Below are 21,264 nucleotides of genomic sequence, written 5' to 3' on the forward strand. Positions count from 1 at the left end.
ACAGCTATCATCCCTCCCCACCCTCCCTCACATACACTCCAAGAAAGTGAATGCAGGAGACATATAGACTGTACGACAGTGTGTACGCTGGGTCTCCACTTACCCCACTGTACAGACGTGAAGCTGAAATAGGTTATTTCCTGTTCACACACCTGTCTAACCGATTGCGAGCAGCGCAACTGATTGGCTCAAACAGTCACTAATAATTAATAGCTAATTAAAACCAACCTTTTCAGAAAAACAGCTAGAAAAAAAAGTTAAATGACAGAAACCATCTTTGGGAAAAATTTATTTGATGTGTACTTCTGAGTTTTTAGTTTGGCCCGTGCCCCATCCATTAACATGGAGGGGGGCTGACCTATACTGCAGACAGCCACCAGGGGGCGACTGTGATGTTTCGGCTTCACCTTTGGGGAGCTGTTATGTCATGGTCAGTCTATGGTAAGGAGGAGAAGACAGGAGGAGGGAATGTGGATCTCTATGCTCAATTTGAGGAGTGCATGGTTTGCATATTCCACATTTTACCGTAAATGTATCCTGCAGTGTGGAACTTGTTCTGGTCTGCTCTTGGTTTTGACTTAACCCCTTAGGGTCTTGGTCTTGACTCTAACACTGGTCTTGGTCATGACTGGGTCTCAGTTTAGATGGTCTTGACTACAACACTTGCCGAAGATCTCTCAAATTATCAGGCATATTGTCCCTCTCTGGTTTGGTCTCCACCAACCTTGGAGAAATGTTTGGGTCTTAAATGTTAGAATTTCTTAACCAGCTAGTGGCTGATCTTGTACTAGCACTGTACTGTTGTTGAGTTTTTTGTAAATTTGACTGCCATTTGGTGCTGGGTAATAGGTAACGTGTAGTGAATCTATATGGACATGTCTGCTACAAAAACATACAGCAAGTCATAGAACAATGAGCTAAACACGCCTAAAAAATAGCCCCTTAAAGATGCAGAATAATAACTCTCTGTTGGTTTGTTACTATGAGTGATCCCAGTCTTACAACATATTTGATCCATTATTAAAGTAAAAATCTGGATTAAAGCAGCTTTAAGAACACATGAATGAGAAAGTCCAGGCTATCTGCAGCCATAGCCTGTCTGGCACGTAGCCTACTGGACAAAAACATTCATTATATATCAGCGAGGGACAACAATAGAAATGTGGGATATTCTGGTCATTATAAAATAGAAAAAAAACACACAAGAATATTTAATTCAACTGCATGATCTTTATTTATTTTTGCCTCCAATTCATGACTCAATCTCATCCACGTCCACATCAACGGTCTTGCTGCTCTCGACCACCCTTCCGTCCACAACTGTCTGCACCACTGTGATGACCTTTGTGACCACTGTGGAAAAGACACAACAATCGTAAACAAATCATCAAGCAGCACTTTATTGATAAAATGTGAATTATATGAATGTGAATAATTGCTTACCTTGTTTTGAACTGGTGATGGAGAGATAAAGAAAGAAGAAAACATTAGTCAAGAACATATCTACATTGTAATTAAACAGTTTTAACTGGAGTAAATATTTTTTCTCAATACTTTATAATTCCCCGTCCAGTCTTTTTTTCCTCTCTGTCACCAGGTCTCACCTCTCATCCTCGCCATCCAGCAACCTCCTGTACTCTGCGATCTCCAGCTCCAGCCGGGTCTTCAGGTCGAGCAGCATGTCGTACTCCTGCTTGTTGCTGGCGATGTTGGCGTGGAGCTGAGACAGCTGAGCCTCCAGGCTTGTGACCATGTTCTGCAGGCCTGCTAGCTGTGCAGCGTAGCGGGATTGAGTTTCTGCCAGGGTGCCCTCCAGGGATGCTTTCTGTTGTTGGAGAAGAAAGTTGTTAAGTGAGTTAGCCGTCAATCATTAAAATTCAGAGATGTTACTCGACGCTGGTAAAAATTTGTTGCCGTAAGTGTGTAACTAGCATCGTGTGGTTCTGGGTACTTTGGAATTACTCTTATTTTCTTTCTTGCCAAGAGTTGGACAAGAAATTGACACCACTAACATATCTACACGCTAAGTATGGAGCATGCAGCTAGTTTGCTTATAGCTTAGCATTAAGACTGTAATTGGGGACACAGCTGGCTCAGTGTGAGGGTAACAAAATCTGTCTACCAGCATCTTTAAAGCCAACAAATCACATTACACCATGTAAGTTTAGTGTCAGTGTAAAAGCGACACCTTGCAGACTCTTGATAGTTACTGCCTTCAAACTCACAGCTAAGCTAAGCTAACCTGCTGCTGGATGAAACTTTGTTTTTACTGACAGAAAGCTAAAAAGCATTTCTTTAAACATCTGCAGTATTGTTCCAATGTGTAGTAGCATCACAGTGCACAATGTCACATCCGCTATATGTTGACATACCATGCTCAGATTGGACTGCAGGTCAATCTGTAGCCTCTGTAGCATGCTCTTCAAGTCCTTAATCTCTGACCGGGACGTCACCAGAGTTTCTGTGTGTGTGATCACTTCCTGCTCCACTGCTGCCATCTGGAAAGATCAGAGAAACAAACATGACTTGTTTTACCCAACAACTGTGGTAGATAACTCACATACTACTAAGATAAATAAACTCAAGTTAACTCTTTAAAGGTTGTCGAGGTGGCTGTGTTTTGAGCAGCTGTAACTTCTCACCTTGTTCTGGTACCACATGTCAAGGTCCTTGCGGTTCTTGCCGATCACGCCCTCGTAGTGTTCCCTGATCTCGGACATAACCTGGTTGAGGTCTGTAGAGGGAGAAGCATCCACGGCCACGTTGACCTGGCCGCCCATCTGACTCCTCAGCAGAGCCAACTCCTGCAGAGGTCAAAGGTCAACACCTCAGTCAGCCATGGTAATAACTTCAAATAATTCACATGTTTTTGTTTATTAAAACAAGAGTATCCGGTGTTAACTTTGTGTGTGTGTGTGTGTGTGTGTGTGTGTGTGGTGTGTGTGTGTGTGTGTGTGTGCGTGTGTGTGTGAGAGAGAGACAAACAGTAGCAATGAGCTAATGGAAGAAGAGAAGAATACAAGGAAGTTTGCAGAGGGAAGAGGGGCCACGTTGGGACAAAAGAAGAAGGCAGCAGACCTCTTTGTAAAAACATTAAACCAACATGGGACTTCCTCAGTATTATCAGAGGCAAGACAGGGGTCACTTGTACAAACTCTGAGCAGCTAAGGCCACAATAGATGGCTATAAAAAATGGTGACAACTTTTCCTTACAGTGAATAGCTGCTTGTGTTTGTCAGCTGCTGAGAAGATGGATAATGATGAGTTTAATCAATCACCAGTGTGCTAACTCGCTTTCAGGATTTGTGCATACACAGAGAGGGTGTTGGCTTGTGTGCAGGAATGTTTCAAGGGTGGTGACGGATGTAAACTCATCAGTTTTGCATCAACAAATCTTGGATTGGTTAAAATGGGTGCACTGCTGCTTCCTCATCTATACACACTCACCTCTTCATGATTCCTCTTGAGCATGATGAGCTCGTCCTTCAGGGACTCATACTGAGTCTCCAGATCCATTTTGGCCAGGTTCATCTCATCCAGCACCTTCTTCAGCCCGTTGATGTCTGCCTCCACAGTCATCCTCATGGCCAGCTCGTTCTCATACCTGATGAGGAGGATAGCACACAGGAGGAGAGGTCAGAGAGTGAAGTTTCACTTGTGTGGCATTGTAGAGAGGGGCAGGGAAAAACACTCACTTCATCTTAAAGTCATCAGCAGCCAGTTTTGCATTGTCAATGTCCAGGATTGTCTTGGCATTGAGCCTGGAGGCAATGCGAATCTGAGGAGAACAAAAACAGGGAAACAAGTCAAAAGGAGTACAATCAAGCTCATGATTCATATTGCTTTGCTTTACACAAGCAAATATAGGATTTTTGAGACCAACATTGAAACTGCTATCTGAGGGTTTAAAAAAAACTTACTCAGTATTCTGATTTATCTATCGGTTGAAATTCAATTTCTACAAAGGGATCCCTTCAAAATTTGGCTTTTATAGAGTTGGAATGTGACACAAAACTTAAATATCAAAATGTAAGTAAATAAAATTATATATGAAATATTTATTGTTGATTAAATCAAAAAGAAATACATATGCAGTCTTTGTAAAATCTATGTACTCTAAAAATACTGGCTCATAATATGAACTTTTGACTACATCCGTTGGACTCCACTGTAAACCTACACCGCATGCGTTTGGAAAGACACTGAACACTGTTGGCAGGATGTGACGCACTGTTGGAATGAATCTGGTGTGAAAAATACTTCCGTACTGTTTTCTGTTTGTGACATTTGCTTCCTGATAAGATAACCTACTTCTACACTTTGCCGAAGATTGGCTTGCTGGCTCTCTAACTCAAATGTCAACTGTCAACTGCCCACATACTGCACATACCAACAGATTGCTACATCTTCCCAATGCAGTCGCAGTGAAAGATGAAAAGAAAAAGATAACACAAAATCACACACACATCTCCTGTCTCTTACCTTGTCCTTCAGGTCGTCAATGACGGCGAGGTAGCTGGTGTAGTCGTGGCAGATGACGGTCCTACTCTGGTACCACTCTCTGATCTGTTTGTCCAGGCGGTCGTTCTCCTTCTCCAGGGTGCGCACCTTGTCCAGGTAGGAGGCCAGGCGGTCATTCAGATTCTGCATTGTGGCCTTCTCGTTGGCCCCGACGTGGAGGTCCAGGCCATCGGCCAGGTTGAAGCCCCCGGAGGATGAACCGTAGCTCTGCTGGGATGAGGAGATACGGGTGCCGCGGCCTCCTGCTCCACCGTAGACGCTCATGGTCCTCTGGCCGTAAGATCTGGTGCTGAGAGACATGCTGGAAGGTCTGAATCTGGCTCAGGTGGGATCACTGGAGATGATCTGCAGTTGAAAGCATCACTTTGGTCTCCTTGGTTATATAGCTGTCACAAGCTGCAAAGTGGGAAGGGCTAGCAGGGGTAGTTGAAAGGGAAGAATGCGGCTCACAGACTAACCCCCTACTCCTCCATGCAATCTCTTCATCAGCGTGGGTGTGGTGACTGGTGGGTAGGGGTTCATCCACCTTACTTCAGGTTGAACCCGTGATTCCACATTTTATCGTTTCTCAATGGAAGGGCATTGCTCGAACACTGCTCCGTTCACTTTTTCCGGAGTCTTGAACCACTGGCAGTTTGTAATTAGAGCCTTCCTTGTTTTGATGTCAGGTTTGGAGAGGCAGACACATATACATTCAAATAATGCATTCCTATAAAAGAAGCCGCTATGTGTAACTATCGTGTAAAATATTCACTCACAGCAGTGACAGAATTTGCACATACCAGCGACAATGTCACCTCAGTGAAACTTGGGGCCAAATGTTGGGGGCAAGGCACTTCTGAGATGGCCAAAGTTATTTTTGTCACATCAGTGTCTAGGCAAGATGTTGACTGTGACAAGATTGTGATGATTAAGATATAGACAATATAACTTTATTAATGAAGGTACTTATATTTTTATTCAAGTATTACAGAACCAACATCCAGCCAACATAGTCTTATAAGAAGGTACTTAAACTAACCACAAGGGCAAGAGAAAAGAAAGCAAGGAGGACACACTGTACTGCAGTGATACTCAACTTAAGGCCTGGGGGCCAAATCTGGTCCATGATAAGGTACTGGGTGTTTTTGTAAGTAACAATAAAAATAAATTGATTCACACTGGGATGTTTTTTGTACTTTAGTTGTGAGTAAGGTGCCAAAAGCAGCTAGTTTAAAAAAGAACGAGCTCTATTCAGAGGATCCCCCTGACCCCAGACCCTGAGCTAATCCCCAAATGTCCCCAATCCAAGAAACACCCCTTGTGTACACTTGACCTGACAAAGATGAGTGAGGACAGCAAACTTTGAAATGTCGAAAACAGGCAGTTCATATACTGTTAGTTAGTTAATGTTTGTTTAGTAAGTGGTTACTGGCTTCCTGTCATTTTGCAAAAGGGGCCCTCTAACAAAGCAGGTTGAGTACCCCTGCTGTTCTGCTTCAGTATGTGTCAAAACATATCAGCCATGAACTTAAATTAATCATACCGTGCTTTCATGCTGTGATGGTAATCCTTGGACAAAAGCTGAGCAAAGTCAAACATATATGTTATGTTCAAACATGCTCTGCCATCTACACTCGTCATGTCAAACAGAAAAAGCTGAGCACAAAGATCATGTTAGAATGAACAGCAGAATATTACAGTACCAACATCATCCTACTCACACCTGTTCTTTGTAAATGCACTTAAAGCTGTGGTTGGTAACGTTTAGAAAAAATAGCTGTTTTCATATTTGCTGAAACTGTCACTATATCCACATAACACTGAATAACACAGATAATTCAATAAGAAAAATCATATTCCACTAACTACTCTATTGCCTTTTGGTGCTTCTGATGGCCTACAGCATCTAAATGAAAACAATCAGAGCCAAGGAGTCTCTAATGCAGCTGTCAATCATGTCAACCACTGTTTATGAACTGCATTTAAACTGTCAAACTAGGCAACGCTGGTTAAATATGAATCAAAAATTCACAAGTTTGTCTGGCTGGTAGGTGCTTGGTGCTTTGGTCAAATATTTCCAACAGGGAGGCCAGGTCACAAACGTTCTCATTTTCCAGCTAAACAGTGCACTAAAACATGTTTCTGAAAATAGCAGGTGAGTCACTTGTGGTCCATTCAGATTGGGCCCGTGACCCAATTTTAGAGCGCGACCCACCAGTTGGGAACCACTGGGTTAAGCTACCTGGCAGAAGAAAAGTTGTTTGAATGAACCCTTCCTTTACCTGCAACATTAAAGAGCTGCACTCAGTAATGCATCAATAATTATTATCTAGTAATGTAATATAGGCCATTCTGCGCAGTTGGTACTTTTACTTTTGGGGCATAGGTACATTTGATGCTAATACTGTTGTACTTTTACTTAAGTAACATTTTGAATGCAGGACTTTTACTTGTAACAGAGTATTTTTACACTGAAGTATTGCTACTTTTACCTGAGTAAAAGATCTAAGCACTTCTTTCACCACTGCGGTTATCTGATTATCTGACTGCAGGCTGAGACACTGAGATTGAATAGATAGAACAGGAAAATTACTTTTCTTTGTTCAGTTTGTTTCCTCTCTAATTATGTATGGACATACCGGATGAGTTACTGACACCAAACTTGTTTCTGAAACTACACTCACCCGCTGTCTCAGGCCGTGATTTAATCTAGTGTAACATTGGAAATAATGTGAAAACAACCTGTAATAATCACAAACAACTTCTTAAAGCCAACTTAGCAAAAATGTGCCAGAGGGTTGTATTGGGTTTAATTATAGCTGTAGCCTGCACATAAAAGAAGCACACCCCCATGTCAGTAAAAAATGATCACCTTCCTGTCTCTGTCATCAACATAGCCAACTGACTACCTCTATTGTCATTTCACAACTCCTCAGTTGGTAGTCACACTGATAAGCAGTGTGAGGCCTGAGGAGGGAATGACGGATGGTTTGAACGCGTCTGAAGAATTTCCCTCAGCCTGTTCCCTTAAACTTCATATGATGTAAAAAAACAACATAGAGGCAACTAACACGTATTTCACTCCTGTGACAGATGTCAGGTTGCAAAAATTATTAACGTGGGTTGATACCTGTTTGAAATCCTTGACTTGAGGTCCTAGATTTCTCAAATTTCAGACAGTGTTGTGTCTTAAGATTGACACCTAAAATACTAAGTTGTGATCACAAAGAGGCAAATCCAGTAGCAAAGATAAAATATTGAATTACTATCATTATTCATAGGAGCAAAAGTATTTTGGATGGGGAGAAGAGTCAAGTCAGATGCTTGTGACATGATGATGGCATGCAGGGGACGCATTTCCCTCAACATTTAGAACATGTGCATTTGTCCCCAATAATAAAAACATGAAAGTAGCAGAGGACTTTTTCTTTGACAAACTGCTAGAACGTGACTCGTAGACACAACAATGCCTCCAGTAAAGTAGATGATAGCGGCAGAATGCAACCTCACAGGCAATGGTTGCAATCTGCTGTTAAATGGAAAGAAGATGCAACTGTGCATGGTTCAAACAAGGAAGTACTATGATATTTCCACCATGCTGATGCAGAAAAGAAACAAATTAGTGCATAAAAAATCACCAGAATGCAGGAAATGAAGTGTTTGTGGCTCAAAATGTATAAGAGAAGATCCCTAGACCACCTGCTTAATATGCGCTCCCACAAATAAGGAAAAAAACACACCACGTTACCAAGATGATGGTAACAAGATAGCGTCCCATCGAACACACCTTTTTTTCCACAGAAGACATTCTGACCTGTCCCAGCAGGTGAAACAAGGATGTAATCAATTAAGAATGGCGCCGTTCCATAAAGTGTCCCAGTAAGACAGCATACACAATCCCAAGGATTAATGTTTCTTCTCACACCTCTGCTTTTCTTGCTATGACATGTCAAACTGTCTGCTGTCTGCTCAGGTCAACACAAGTTCAAGTTCGCCCAAGGTGAAGGTTTTTTTTTTATTAACGACTGTTGCATTAATCTCATCTAAGCAATATGATTTTACTCTAGGATCTATACATTAAGTTAATTCTTTTGACTTATAATAAGTTTTACTGCTTTAACTTTCTTTTCCCAGAGCTTTGTGGGCCTAACCACTTTTCAACACTACAGTAAACATAGTGGCTTGTGAAACAACTTTCTCAATTTCACTTCAATCCTTTTAGACATCTTCTTTCACTCATTGCTGAAAAGATCTTTTGTTCTCTTAATCATGGGAGAAAAAAATGTCGCTCTGCCTGCCCTCTCAGTGCCACACCGATGTCTATGGTGCATTTGCATTGCTTAGAGGTATTTCAGGTGTTGTAACACTCCTTTATGTACTCATGCTTGTGCAAACAGTGTTTGTGATGTGGCAACATTTTTCTGCTGACTGTTCATAAAAGTAACTGCATTTGGAGGCAAGTGTACACTTGAATCACAGAAAGTCAAAGAGATGAGATGACAAATATTTTTAATGTGCAGGACAGAAACACAAAGTCAGACAGTAGCAGTACGAGGACATGAGGGTGTTACAGTGGGTGTAGAGGGACATACAGTGCCTGCAAGAATTTAAACTGAAGTGAATATGAAGAGGAGTAGTGTTCACACTTTTACAAATAGATAAATGAATAATATGTTAAGAGTAAATAATTAATTGTAATGCAAGACAAAGGACTATAGCTGTGTTCCATATCACAAACTTTTTCTTTGTACTTCTAGCAGGTACTGCAGCTGCCCTTACAAAGTCTGTACTGTTGCATGCAGTGCGCACAAATTCAGGACATACTACTTAGGGCGCATTCACACCAGGATAGTCCAGGAGACTCGGTTCGATTGGGCGGGGAATGACGAAAAATGTCACACCTTCATTTGGTTCGGTTCACTTTCACACTGCACTTTTTAAAGCGGACCAAACCGCGTGGATAGTGTAACGCACTTACAACAGCTGCTTGTTTGGGGGCAGTATTGCCTGAAACGACCACTGACCAGGAAGAATAAAAGCATGAGGAAGAAGAAAACCCGGCTCATCGATTGGCCAGGACCGAAAACTTAAATCCATCCCCTTCAGCCGGCTTGGTCACCACAAAAACACAAAAATGCAATGCGTTCTATGTCACTTCCTCTATTTGGTTCACTTCCTCTCTTTGGTTCGCTGGATAGTCTGTTTGCTTTTCGCACTGTAAGCGAACCACACCAGGGTTCACTTGCAAGTGAACTGAGACCCCCAGTTTTCAAGCGGACCAGGGTTCGCTCGTTTGGTCTGCACCAGAGTTTGAATGAATGTTCACACCACTTCAAACGACCTGAACTATCCATGGAAGCGGACCAGGGTTCGTTTAAAGCGGACCAAATAGCGCCAATGTGAATGCATCCTTAATCATGACATTGTGCCCTGAACTGTGACCCTCTTGTTCATATATCTGTAACTTTGGAAATAAAATAAAATGCCATTTGCCAAGCTCACCAGAGATGGAGGTCAACCCCGAGAGCTGCTATTGTTTCTTTGTGATGTATGTATTTTTAACTTTTAACTTACAACTGCCTATGTTGTCGATTCTAACATATTAAAACACTTAAAACATTTAACTTATATAAAAGCATTTCTGTTTTATTTTCATAGTCATGAACTTTTGTTGTTGGTTATCTTTATCATTCATTATTTTGTTTCCTTAAACAATTAACATTCCCATTATTACTATCCGATTGATCATCAGTGACTTTATTGGCTGTCATCCGTCACCGGGCTTCTGTCAGCGAGTTGTCAAGCGGTCGTCTGTCTGCGGCTCAGTAAGTGTGACGTTTCTTCCACTGTGCAAAGGATTGTGGGTCAGGAAAACATGCCAGAAAAGCATGCTGGCATGCTGGCATGCATACCGCAAAATGTGACTGGATGCAGTAGGACGTCCTGGTATTTTTGGCATTCTGCATTTGAAACACTATGTATTTGGACATACTAAATCTTTTTCTGGCGTACTAAATGGGTATTAGAACACACAGTATGTACGTAGACAGTGAATGTGTAAGGTAATGTAATGTGTGATTGTAGCTGTTTACTCAGTGAGATTGAGGTCAACAATCTCTTTTACAAGGGAGACCTGGCCAAAACAGCAGCACACAAAAAGTTACACCCAAGCAACCGCACAATATGAACGTAAAAGATACACAGTAACATGTAGAAATATTAGAACACCTACACACAATGACAAGAACCCACCGACTCATTCATCCTTGTACTTATGAGAGGAGTAGTTCTATTATTGAATCAAACAAATAGGGTTTGATTTACCCTTAAGTGGTTAAAATCACTTTCCAGTGTTTAGAGATGCAGGTGAGCTAAAGGAGAAATGCCCCGAGATACATAATAATAAAAAAGAAGTTACCCTCGGGCCAATCCTGTAGCAACAACTCACCACCTCCCATCAGCTCTCCACGCCTACTTTATTTAACTTCCACCGCACCACGGCAGCGGGAAGAGAGAGCAAAGTGGACCCAAAAATATGTTACCAAGAACGAGAACATGAGCATTAATGAGAACTTGAACAACTACATGGTTTTTCTGCTCACTCCATCCGTCTAGATTCCTCCGGTCACCCACTCAGGCATATCCTGCAGCACTTTACCATCATGTGTGTGCATGCATGCATGTGCAGCTGTGTGCACTGTCTAGCCACATACTTTGTGTGTGTCTGTGTGTTCAGCAGAGAAAAAATGTGGGCTGGCTTTTCTGTGGGAGCATTCAGTTAAACGACTTTTAACCTGTTAAAACTATTATTGTTGCATCAGTCAGTCCTTATTGCTATGAGACAAATAGCTCCTCATTGAACTGTTTCACATAAATACACATAAAGACAAAAATACAAATAATATTTTACCACACTACAAATGCTACAAATCACATCTAGTTCCTCAGTCTGTTCAATCGAGCCTGTGGGACTCTTAATCTTCTGTGCGACGTCAAAGCTGATATTCTTCATTCTGTAACATGTCAGAGGGGTCGGGGATAATATTACCTGCCAGACACAACACTTTTTTAATATATGTCGCCTGAAAACTTAACTTAAGCTTTTGACCTACAATCTTTGAGCAGATATGTGGCGGTCTAGCTTTAAGCGTTAAGAGAGAGACAACTCTACCATGCATTAAAATAGTGTCATGGTTTGAGTGGTGGCGCCCCCACACATTTTTCACAGGGGTGGCCGGATGGAGCCACTGAAAATCTTGGGGTGAAACACCAAAACCAAAAGCCATGACTCAGACTGCTATTATGCTGTTGTAATATACAGAGACAATATGAGAGTTAAGGAATTGCCTACTGATATATTTTGGTGTCTTAATGTCACTTATATCTGATGTGCAGATACAGTTATCATTTTGAGTTCCACAATAATCCTGTTTTAATGTTATCTATCTATATATCTATATAATGACGAAAACTCTGTCTGTGGGTGTGTGTGTGTGTGTGTGTGTGTGTGTGTGTGCGTCTGTGGGTGTGTCTGTGTATCTGTTCCACATTTTTCTCCTCACTGACTTGGTCAATCCATGTGAAATTTGGCACAGTGGTAGAGGGTCATGGGAGGATGCAAATGAAGCAATATTACATCAATTGGCCAAAGGGGGGCGCTATAGCAACCGATTGAAATTGCAAACTTTGAATGGGCATATCTCATGCCCCGTATGCCGTAGAGACATTTGCACAGAGATGCCTCTCCTCATGAGGAACAAATTTGCCTCAAGAACCCATAACTTCCGGTTATATAGATTTTCCGCCATTTTTAATTTTTTGAAAAACACTTAAAATCGATCTCTTCCTAGGAAGTTTGACCGATCTGCATGAAACTCGATCAACATAATCTAGGGACCACTATCTGAAGTTCCCTCTTGGCAAAATTTGGAAAACTTACTGAAACTGAGCTTCTATAAGGCAATGAATATTGCGGAGGGCGTGGCTCATCACATAAAGGTCTATAACATCTCAAGGGTTTCACCAATCACCACGCAACTTTGTAGGCATATGACCACACATAATCTGAGGGGACCCCTCCATTATTGACCCCATCAAACAAAATGGGGGCGCTAGAAAGCTAATTTCTTATCTAGGCCGAACCGCCATATGGATTTTTACTAAACTTGGTAGATATGTAGAACAGGACGCCTCAAGGTGACTGGAGAAATTTAACTCTAATTGGCAACTGGGTGGCGCTATAACAACAGAAAAATGCTTAAAAATGGCTAAAATGCAACCGATCACTGTGGCTCCCCCTCTGGCCGAATGTTGTTTTTTTTTTCCTAATTTTTGGTATGACTAAGTCATGGTATGGTATGCTGCACATAATCACGGAAACTGTCAGTGTGTCATTCTGTCAGTCAGTCATTCTGTCTGTCCCACGTTTTTCTACTCACTGATGTGGTCAATTTATGTCAAACCGCACATAGGCGTTGAGGATTGGCATAGGTAGAAGGTGACAAAGCTACCAATGGGTATGGACTAGTGTTAGGTGATTCATGTACTTCGAATAGGCTGGTTGTCATTTTCCTTAAAAAGACAAATATACAGCTTTCATTTGAAGGGGCACATTGATTGTAAGGAACAAAACATTTATTGGGAACAAGCCTTCTTAAGTTAAGGGGAGACTCATTGGTACCCATAGAACTAATTCAGATATCTTGAGGTGAGAGTCTTTGAAAATGACCATGCCAGTTGTTCCCCCATCAAAATCTAACCTAACTTTGGAGCCTTATTTAGCACTCCTTCCTGACAAGCTATGCTGGTTAGGTTGGTACCAATGGATGCCTTAGGTTGGCTGGTTTCACAAGATACCACTATGTTTGTGTCAGCTCAAGCCCACCACATCCTCTTAAAGACATTAATGTTGGCCTTGAATTATTTTCACCAGTGGGGGCCAGTCATTGTATAAGGGTTGCCATGCCCCCCCGGTCCCCCCTTAGGGGCACCACTGGCTTTGATTCTCTTACACACATGACCCCCTACTTAATTTTCTTTAAAAACGGATGGTATCAAATTCTCTGTCAGGGAGAGAAAGTTTTCTTCAGTCTTAACACTCACTTTTTACAGCTTCCACAACTCCTCAGGGTGTGGCATGGTGGTTTACTGGTGACTCCTGCACAGTGTACGTGCTCCGTCTCCACAGTGAGCTTTTATTGCAGTGACCATCACTAGATGGTGCACTTCAGCTGTGATTCTCAACTCCACAACTCAGACCTCTGTTGCACAGGAAGGGTGTGGCTGTGTGGTAATCTGTTGCAGTCGACTGAGAGATGTATCAACCCCTGAAGACCTTATTACATCGTCTTTTTATTTCTTACACCATCACACCTTTCTTTAGCACTTACACCCTTTATAACTGAGTACTTGATTTATCGTTTTAATTTCCAGCAAAAGCAACAGTTTGCACATGAGGTAGAAAGAACAAGCTTCTCTCTAATATATGTTTATTAACTGCACTATTGGAATGAGCTAAGGCAGCTCTATTGACACAACAGGCCTTTGTTTGCTCAAGTCACAGTGGATGAATGAGAGTCTATATACACAGCTGATTAATTCAATGTGCAATGTGCAGGTGAATGTTTAACTTTAACATTTGTCTGGCCCCACATAGATAGCACAAACACAACTCTTGAAATGTCACAACATACGAATGTCTCTCTCTCACACACACAGATATATATTTCCACCTCTCAGCACATTTTATTGTGAATGTTCAGTCAATGATTCAATCCAGGACCTTTGTCAGAAATGTTGCATGCTGGGATGTGATTGCACAGTGCATGCTGAATCAGTGAGCAGGATCTGATAATGCCTTAGGAGGGTGTGGTGCATCGTGAGGAGGCTCCAAGGATTCCATTACAGGCTCACGTCTGTGATTCATTGTTACTAACGCTGCACAGAGCTGCTCTCGCTGCTGTTTATGCACTGTTACGTCTGTCTGTCTGTCTGTCTGTCTGTCTGTCTGTACGCAGGACATTTCAAAAGACCCAGAACAGATTATTTTGAAACTTTATGAAGTTGCTTATTGAGCAAGACCAACCTGATAAACTTTTCACACAGGGTGGAAGTGGCTTCTCACTAAAAGTCATATAACTTCGGAACTGATTCACAGAAGACACAGAGGAACAAACCCTCTATTACTGGCCCAGGCAAATACACAAGGTTACAGAGGTCAGTCCTGGTTAACTGCTGTGACAAGTACTCCAGGATGTGGTGCAACAGGCTGCTCAGTGGTTACTGCACAGATACAGTGCTGTTTATCATTTGTTTTCCACAAAACAGATTCAAGGAAAATGTGTATAATATTAGAAAATAACCTATTAATTAATTTTCCAACTTGTATTTATTTTATCAGTATGATTTTAACTAGTCTTAGCTTTGCTTTGAGGTAACATGTTGTGTGGTGTATTACTGATTCAATTAGTTTTGGACACCATCTCTGCTTTTTGCAGATGATGTGGTTCAGGTTGAGAGTCAACACCTCCAAGTCTTAGGCCATGGTTCTCTGCCAGCAAACGGTGGATTGCCCCCTCCAGGTTGGAAGAGAGTTACCGCCCCATATGAGGGAGTTCAAGTATCTCTGGGTCTTTTTCACAAGTGAGGGTAGAATGAAGCGTGAGATGAATTGGTGGTTTGGCACAGCGTCTGCAGTGATGCAGGTGCTGCGCTGGACTGTTGGCTAGGAGAGAGCTGAGCTGGAAGGCAAAGCTTTCGATTTACTGGTCCACCTATGTTCCAACCCTTACCTATGCTCATGAGCTCTGGGTAGTGACCGAAAGAATTAAGCGGCCGAAATGAGTTTCTCACAGTGGGGTGGCTGGGCTCAGCCTTAAGGTGCTGACACACCAAACCGACATCAAAGAACTAGCGGTGACGAAAGCAAACTGTTGCGTCGTCTATGTCGCTTCACGTCGCCCTTTGTCAGTTGCATTTGAACACACTACAAAGACTACATCCGACGGCCAAGTAGCACGTACGTTCTGCGCCTGCGTGAGAGGAAATAATGCAAAAAGGGAAACCGGAATGCCCAGGAATGCATGACATTAACAAAGTAGCGGAGAGAGAGTGGTACATCCTGGATCCAAATGGAGAGCCGGGGCTAGCTCAGAGACTAGAAGAGGCTAATTGGCTGTGCTTCCCTCCGGTCATGCTGCGGCTAACGCTCCGCTAGCCTCACAGCTAGTCCCGGTTTGTTATTCAGGTTAAAGTGGGAAGAAGCAGCGGGTCTGTCAACCAGCTGAGTGAAGTGGAGCCTGAGGAGAAAGCACTGGTTAGCTCTGGTTTCACTACAGGCAGATTCACTTGCTACAGGGGCGAGGAAATAAAACCTGAACAGCCAATCAGAGTGATCTCTCTCACTGACAAGCTCCGCCGCCGATTCAACATGCTCAATCATCCGAAAAGCCGCAGAGCCCAAGTGCCGACGGTGCGGGACACACGGCAAAAACTAGGGTGAAAGATGCTCACCAATGGCCTGACTTTGACCGATGGCTGACCATCGGCTTGGTGTGTCAGGGCCTTTAGAGACAGGGTAAGGAGCTCGGACATCCGGAGGAGCTTGGAGTAGAGCCGCTGCTCCTTCGCGCCGAAAGGGGTCAGTTGAGGTGGTTCGGGCATCTGATCAGGATGCCTCCTGGGCGCCTCCCGTTAGAGGTGTCCTTGGCATGTCCAACTGGTAGGAGGCCCCGGGGCAGACACAGAACACACTGGAGGGATTACATATCTCGTCTGGCCTGGGAACGCCTTGGGGTCCCCCAGGAGGAGCTGGAAAGTGTTGCTGAGGAGAACGACATCTTGAATATTTTGCTTAGCCTGCTGCCCCCACGACCCGGCTTTGGATAAGCAATTGGAAATGGATAAATGGATGGGTGGATTAGTTCTGGAGATAGTTGGTCAGAGACGAATGTATTGGACAAATTCAAATTTTGACCCAATGATAACGCTAGATGAAAATGTTAAAGTATCTAAATTATAAAGACATGGAGTCACTCCTTTAATCTTTTTTTTTACTACTGTCTGAGTGCTGTGTTTCTGCATTTTTTTTTGGAGGTGGAGCACCCAACTTAGTTTCACTGCAGGAGAAACAAACCTGTTTTCTCCTGTGAACGAAGCTGTTTGTCCACTCTGTGCTAGTATCACCTAAGATGAACAAAACATTGTGCAGGCATTTTCATATTGTATCTACACTGATAAAAATGTGTCTTTTGATAAAATATAAACTAGCAATAAAGTAGATATTTAACTGTTACCTTTAGGTGACAGTTCAACATATTGTTGGTGAGAGTAGGAGCTCCACACGTGAAAGCAGCAGTGCCAAACCTCAGTGCACTAAAACAAAGATGCACTGATGTGCCATCTTTACATGACACAATATGTCAACTTTTCATGGAGGAAGTGACCAGTTTGTGAAAGACATGGGAAAACCACCCTACTCTCATTCCCACTGCATGACGAGAACTGACGGCTAGGACACTGTATCCGTCTGCGCTCAGGTGCAGGAATCCAGACCATCCAGACCTCAAGACAATAGACAAGCTTCAAGCATGAGCGGTGACACACACACACACACACACACACACACACACACACACACACTCTGCCATCCTGGTAGTTGCTATGCTGCCTGCAAACAAATAGTGCTTGGATGCTTAGATTAAAAAAACAGAACAGTGAACTTCCCCTCATGTTTCCTTAGGTCCAGACTCTCTTTGTTTTTGCACTCAATAAATAACATCCCTCTATTCTCTGAGGTGAAACAAGGAAACTCAAACAACATCATGGGTGAAGTATTTAAGAGTACTTACCTGAGCTAATCTCCCTGTTACTGTTCATATGAGTCTACTCATGGGTGGATTATGAGACAGTTGGCCCCTGGGCACAGACATGCAGAAGGCTCCACCACATCTATCACACAGGGGCAAGACACACAGACTTCGTAGTAGTTCAGCCTCTTTCTGCTGTTGTTATGCATCTCTCTGTGGTGTTGAGTCTCTTTATTTTTTGTGTCTGTGGTTGTTTGCCCCTTTTTGTTTCTGTTGTGAGTCTGCAGCTATTTTCCATCTCTTTGTCATCACTTTGTGTTTCTTTGCAGTTGTTTAATGTTTCCTTTCAAGTATCTTTGTAGTTGTTTTGCATCTCTTTATAGTTGTTTTGTGTCTGCCCCTTTTAGGGACTGAAGTACCATCCTTTTCGTCCCTATTTGTGAGTCTTTGTGTCTCTTTGTAGCTGTTTTGCATGTCTTTATTGCCGTTTTGTGTCTCTTTTAGTCGTTTTATGTTTCTTTGTGGTCATTTGAGTCTCTTTGTAGTTTCTGTGTGCCTGTGTAGTCATTTTGTATCTATTTGTGGGTGTTTTGCTCCAAGTTGTAGTTGTTGTGAGTTTCTGTGCAGCTGTTTGGCATCTCTTTGTTGTTGTTTTGCATCTCTTTGTAGTCATTTTGTGTCTATTTGTGGTTATTTTGCTCCTTATTTAAAGTTTTTGTGAGTCTCTGTGTCTCTTTGCAGCTGTTTGGCATCTCTTTGTTGTCATTTTGTGTCTCGGTGGACTTTGTAGCCCTGTTTCAACCAAAAACTTTTGGTATGGTACCTTCGGAATCAAAAGTAACCCTTCAGACATGGTACCTAGACCCTAGGTCAGTTAAGTGTTTCTACAGCAATTGGTACTCTTTCATCTGGGCGGGGATGTTGTCACTCACTGCTCCATCCAGCACTCACTGTATTTCCTCCTTTATCATTTATCGTCCACAGAACAGGGATGCAAGCCAACATTTCCTGAACATAATAAAACAGGCTGCAGTGAGAGTCTCTGTCCATGGGATATTCAGAAATAGCAGGTTTGTGTATTTAGTTCTTCTAAAGCCTAGTTCACATTACATGATTTTCACCCTGACGTGGAGACTATCGTAATCTTTTGAGTGTTCATACCTGGTGACGTGTGTTTCTGTCAGCGGGAGTCTCGCCAACTGTGTTATGACCTGTGTGTGCACACCACAAGATTTTTCCACCGAGCACTTGCTGACAGAGCCCCAGATAACGCGGTGACGTCACCAAACTTGGAGACGACACATCGTAAAGACATGGATATTCTTTATTATCCTGGGTCCAAACACAACGCGCTCCCCGTGATCCTGTGGATGCCGCCATTGTTGTTGTTACTTGCCAGTCGGCTTGTCAGTGTTGCCAGATCTTGGGAGAGGAACAAGCAACCAGGGCTATGGAAACAAGCCCAAAAGAAGTGACTGCAGTCCGGCATACTATCATGCATTTAAATAACTTATTAGACGGATATATAAAGATGATGTTTAGAAACAAGGCCAAAGTCATGGCTAATAAGTGGACCTGGCAAGTGTCCTCCTCACATTTCTTCCGTCCTCCTGCGTGCTGACGCCCGCCTCTCATTGGCTGATGCTCTTTGTCAGTTGTGTCAGCCTTCTCCAGTTTTCTAGCATGCCAGATATCCAGTCCCAGTCACAGACGAGGGGGCAACTTGCTCGTAGGCTTGTTCACACATGAGGACTCATTGTGGCAGACTATCTGCTGACTCACCTCCGACCCAAAGGTGGCTCTCAAGATCCTCTGCGACATCAAAATCGTGGTGAAAATCGTGTAATGTGAACTAGGCTTAAGGCAAGCTCAGGGGTTTAGTGTTGCCGGAGCCCACAGGAACGATGCTCCATGACGCTTTTTTTTCCTCAGAGTGAGGACTGGGATATAGGCAGTTCACGCAATCTGGTCAAAATTAATATATATTTTTAAACGCTTAAAGAGCCACTTATTTCTGAACGTCTGTTTCATCCAAGAGAGGCAATAAAAAGTAATGGTCAAAGTTGTCACACTGAAATGTAATGTTTTCTGATGGACTCACGTCGTCAACTCATACATTGAGTAACATAACAAGTAAAAAAAGGCGGCAGTAAAATGTTGCCAGCAGTTGATACAGTGAATTATTTTTCTTAGACTCCAGCTGCTGCAAGAGGCATCAAAACATCCTCTTTATTTTTATAGTGACAGTTTACTAATATATGTAAAACTCTCCACGGTATGAACAGAGGTTACATAAGACCACAACTCAGCCCTGAGCAGAGTGACCATCTGCTATTGACCAATCAACGGACTGCAGTGTTCACAACTCCACCTTTTAGTACCAGATCTGTGTGCTAGGTACCCCAACAGAGGGGGGACCAAAAATGGGAACAGAGCAGAACATTGGTACCATCCACAATTTTTGCGAAAAATGCGTACCAAACTAAACTGTACCGTACCATACTGCTCGGGTCTTTTGTGTCTATTTGTGGTTGTTTATTTAAAGATATGTGAGTCTCTGTGTCAGCTGTTTGGCATCTCTTTATGGTGTTGTGTCTCTTTGTAGTTGTTTTATCTTCCTTTGTGAACATGTTGAATCTCTTTGTAGATGCTTTGCATCTCCTTATAGTCATTTTGTGTCTATTTGCAGTTGTTCGCACCTTTTCATAGCTGTTGTGTGTCTCAGTCTGTACAGTGACTAACTTGGAGCACTGCATTATATACATTTCACATGATTTACAAGCTGCACCATGAAAGGAAAAATCACTGAAAGGTGTCGAGCAACAGATTTCTTCATCTGCTTTGCTAAAGGTTGGAGTCTGTTTATTGAATAATCTTATCTTCAGTTTTATTGAACGTGTTTCATTGGGATTTGAAGGGGAAGTAGTATATCTTCTGAGTCATACAAGTTACTACGAAGATATTAAAAAGCTCCCATAAAGAACAGGTGGAGACACTTTAAGATTTAGATAAAGTTAAAAGTAAAGCTCTCAATGATTTACAGGATTTAACTGTCTAAATCAGTGATTAGATATTACATTATGTGTGTTTTTTTTAAGCTTCAGTGTTACTGGAAGTCTTGCATGCCCCATTTGTTTTGTGTAAATATTCAGTATCACAGACCTTGCTCTCAGTCCTGCTGAGCCAGATACCAAAAAGTAGCTTAATCTGGGTTTGAAGCTCTCATAAGAAGCTGGAAACACACAGTCATTACATGTCTTACTCATTCACCATAGTAATTACAACATCTCTGAAAATGGCAGCACTGATAGGACAACTAAAATACATGAAAACGACAAAGTGGTAGAGTTTCTTGTGAGACTGTAGAGGGGACATCAGTCAACCGTGTGCATGAATCATGAGGTTGGTTTTAGTGAAAACACCCATCTATGGTCTCCAGCCCATGAAGACATAAACTCCTCCGCTCTCCACTGACACATTGTTAATGTCAAACAGTCATTTGTCTTCATCCTACTGTGCACAAAGCTACGTTTCAGAAGTCAACCCAACCAGCAAGGTATTTGCCCGTCCCTGCCTGTTTCTCAGCATCTGTGCCAAGATTGAACTGCAAGAAAGTCTCAGCACAAAAGGCTCCTTAAAACTGTGAAACATTAATGCACATGGCATGTTGTGGACAACAAACACTAAACTCACCTGAATGTTACTTTTAGAGAGACATTGCACAAGTCTTCAGGGTCTTTGCCCCTTCTCTGCACCCATGAGACAGCTGGCAGCACCTCCCACGGTTTTGTGTATTTTTCCCCTCTGATCTCCTAGTGGGACATTTTTCTTGTTCTCAGCGAGGGTCTGAGTTTGGAGGAGTCATTTTTCAATCACTGTTTTCATAATGTGGGTGCTGACAGGCCCGCTGAGATTATACATAACAGTGATTAAGGGCTACAGAAATACACATGAC

The 21,264-nt window shown here is 42.5% G+C and overlaps 1 protein-coding gene across 1 annotated transcript; it reads right to left on the minus strand.

Annotated features, from left to right (window-relative positions):
• Positions 1 to 1,210: 1,210 nt before the first annotated feature.
• On the minus strand, positions 1,211 to 4,891 carry krt98 (keratin 98). The gene is made up of 8 exons (XM_033624346.2): positions 4,483 to 4,891; positions 3,696 to 3,778; positions 3,448 to 3,604; positions 2,643 to 2,804; positions 2,373 to 2,498; positions 1,605 to 1,825; positions 1,444 to 1,454; positions 1,211 to 1,353 (listed from the first exon to the last, which is right to left on the minus strand). The coding sequence occupies exons 1-8, from the start codon at positions 4,819 to 4,821 to the stop codon at positions 1,253 to 1,255; spliced, it is 1,200 nt and encodes a 399-aa protein (XP_033480237.1). The 5' UTR covers positions 4,822 to 4,891; the 3' UTR covers positions 1,211 to 1,252.
• Between the last annotated feature and the right edge of the window lie 16,373 nt (positions 4,892 to 21,264).

This window comes from Epinephelus lanceolatus, chromosome 3 (genome assembly GCF_041903045.1).
Source record: "Epinephelus lanceolatus isolate andai-2023 chromosome 3, ASM4190304v1, whole genome shotgun sequence".
Taxonomy (NCBI): domain Eukaryota; kingdom Metazoa; phylum Chordata; class Actinopteri; order Perciformes; family Serranidae; genus Epinephelus; species Epinephelus lanceolatus.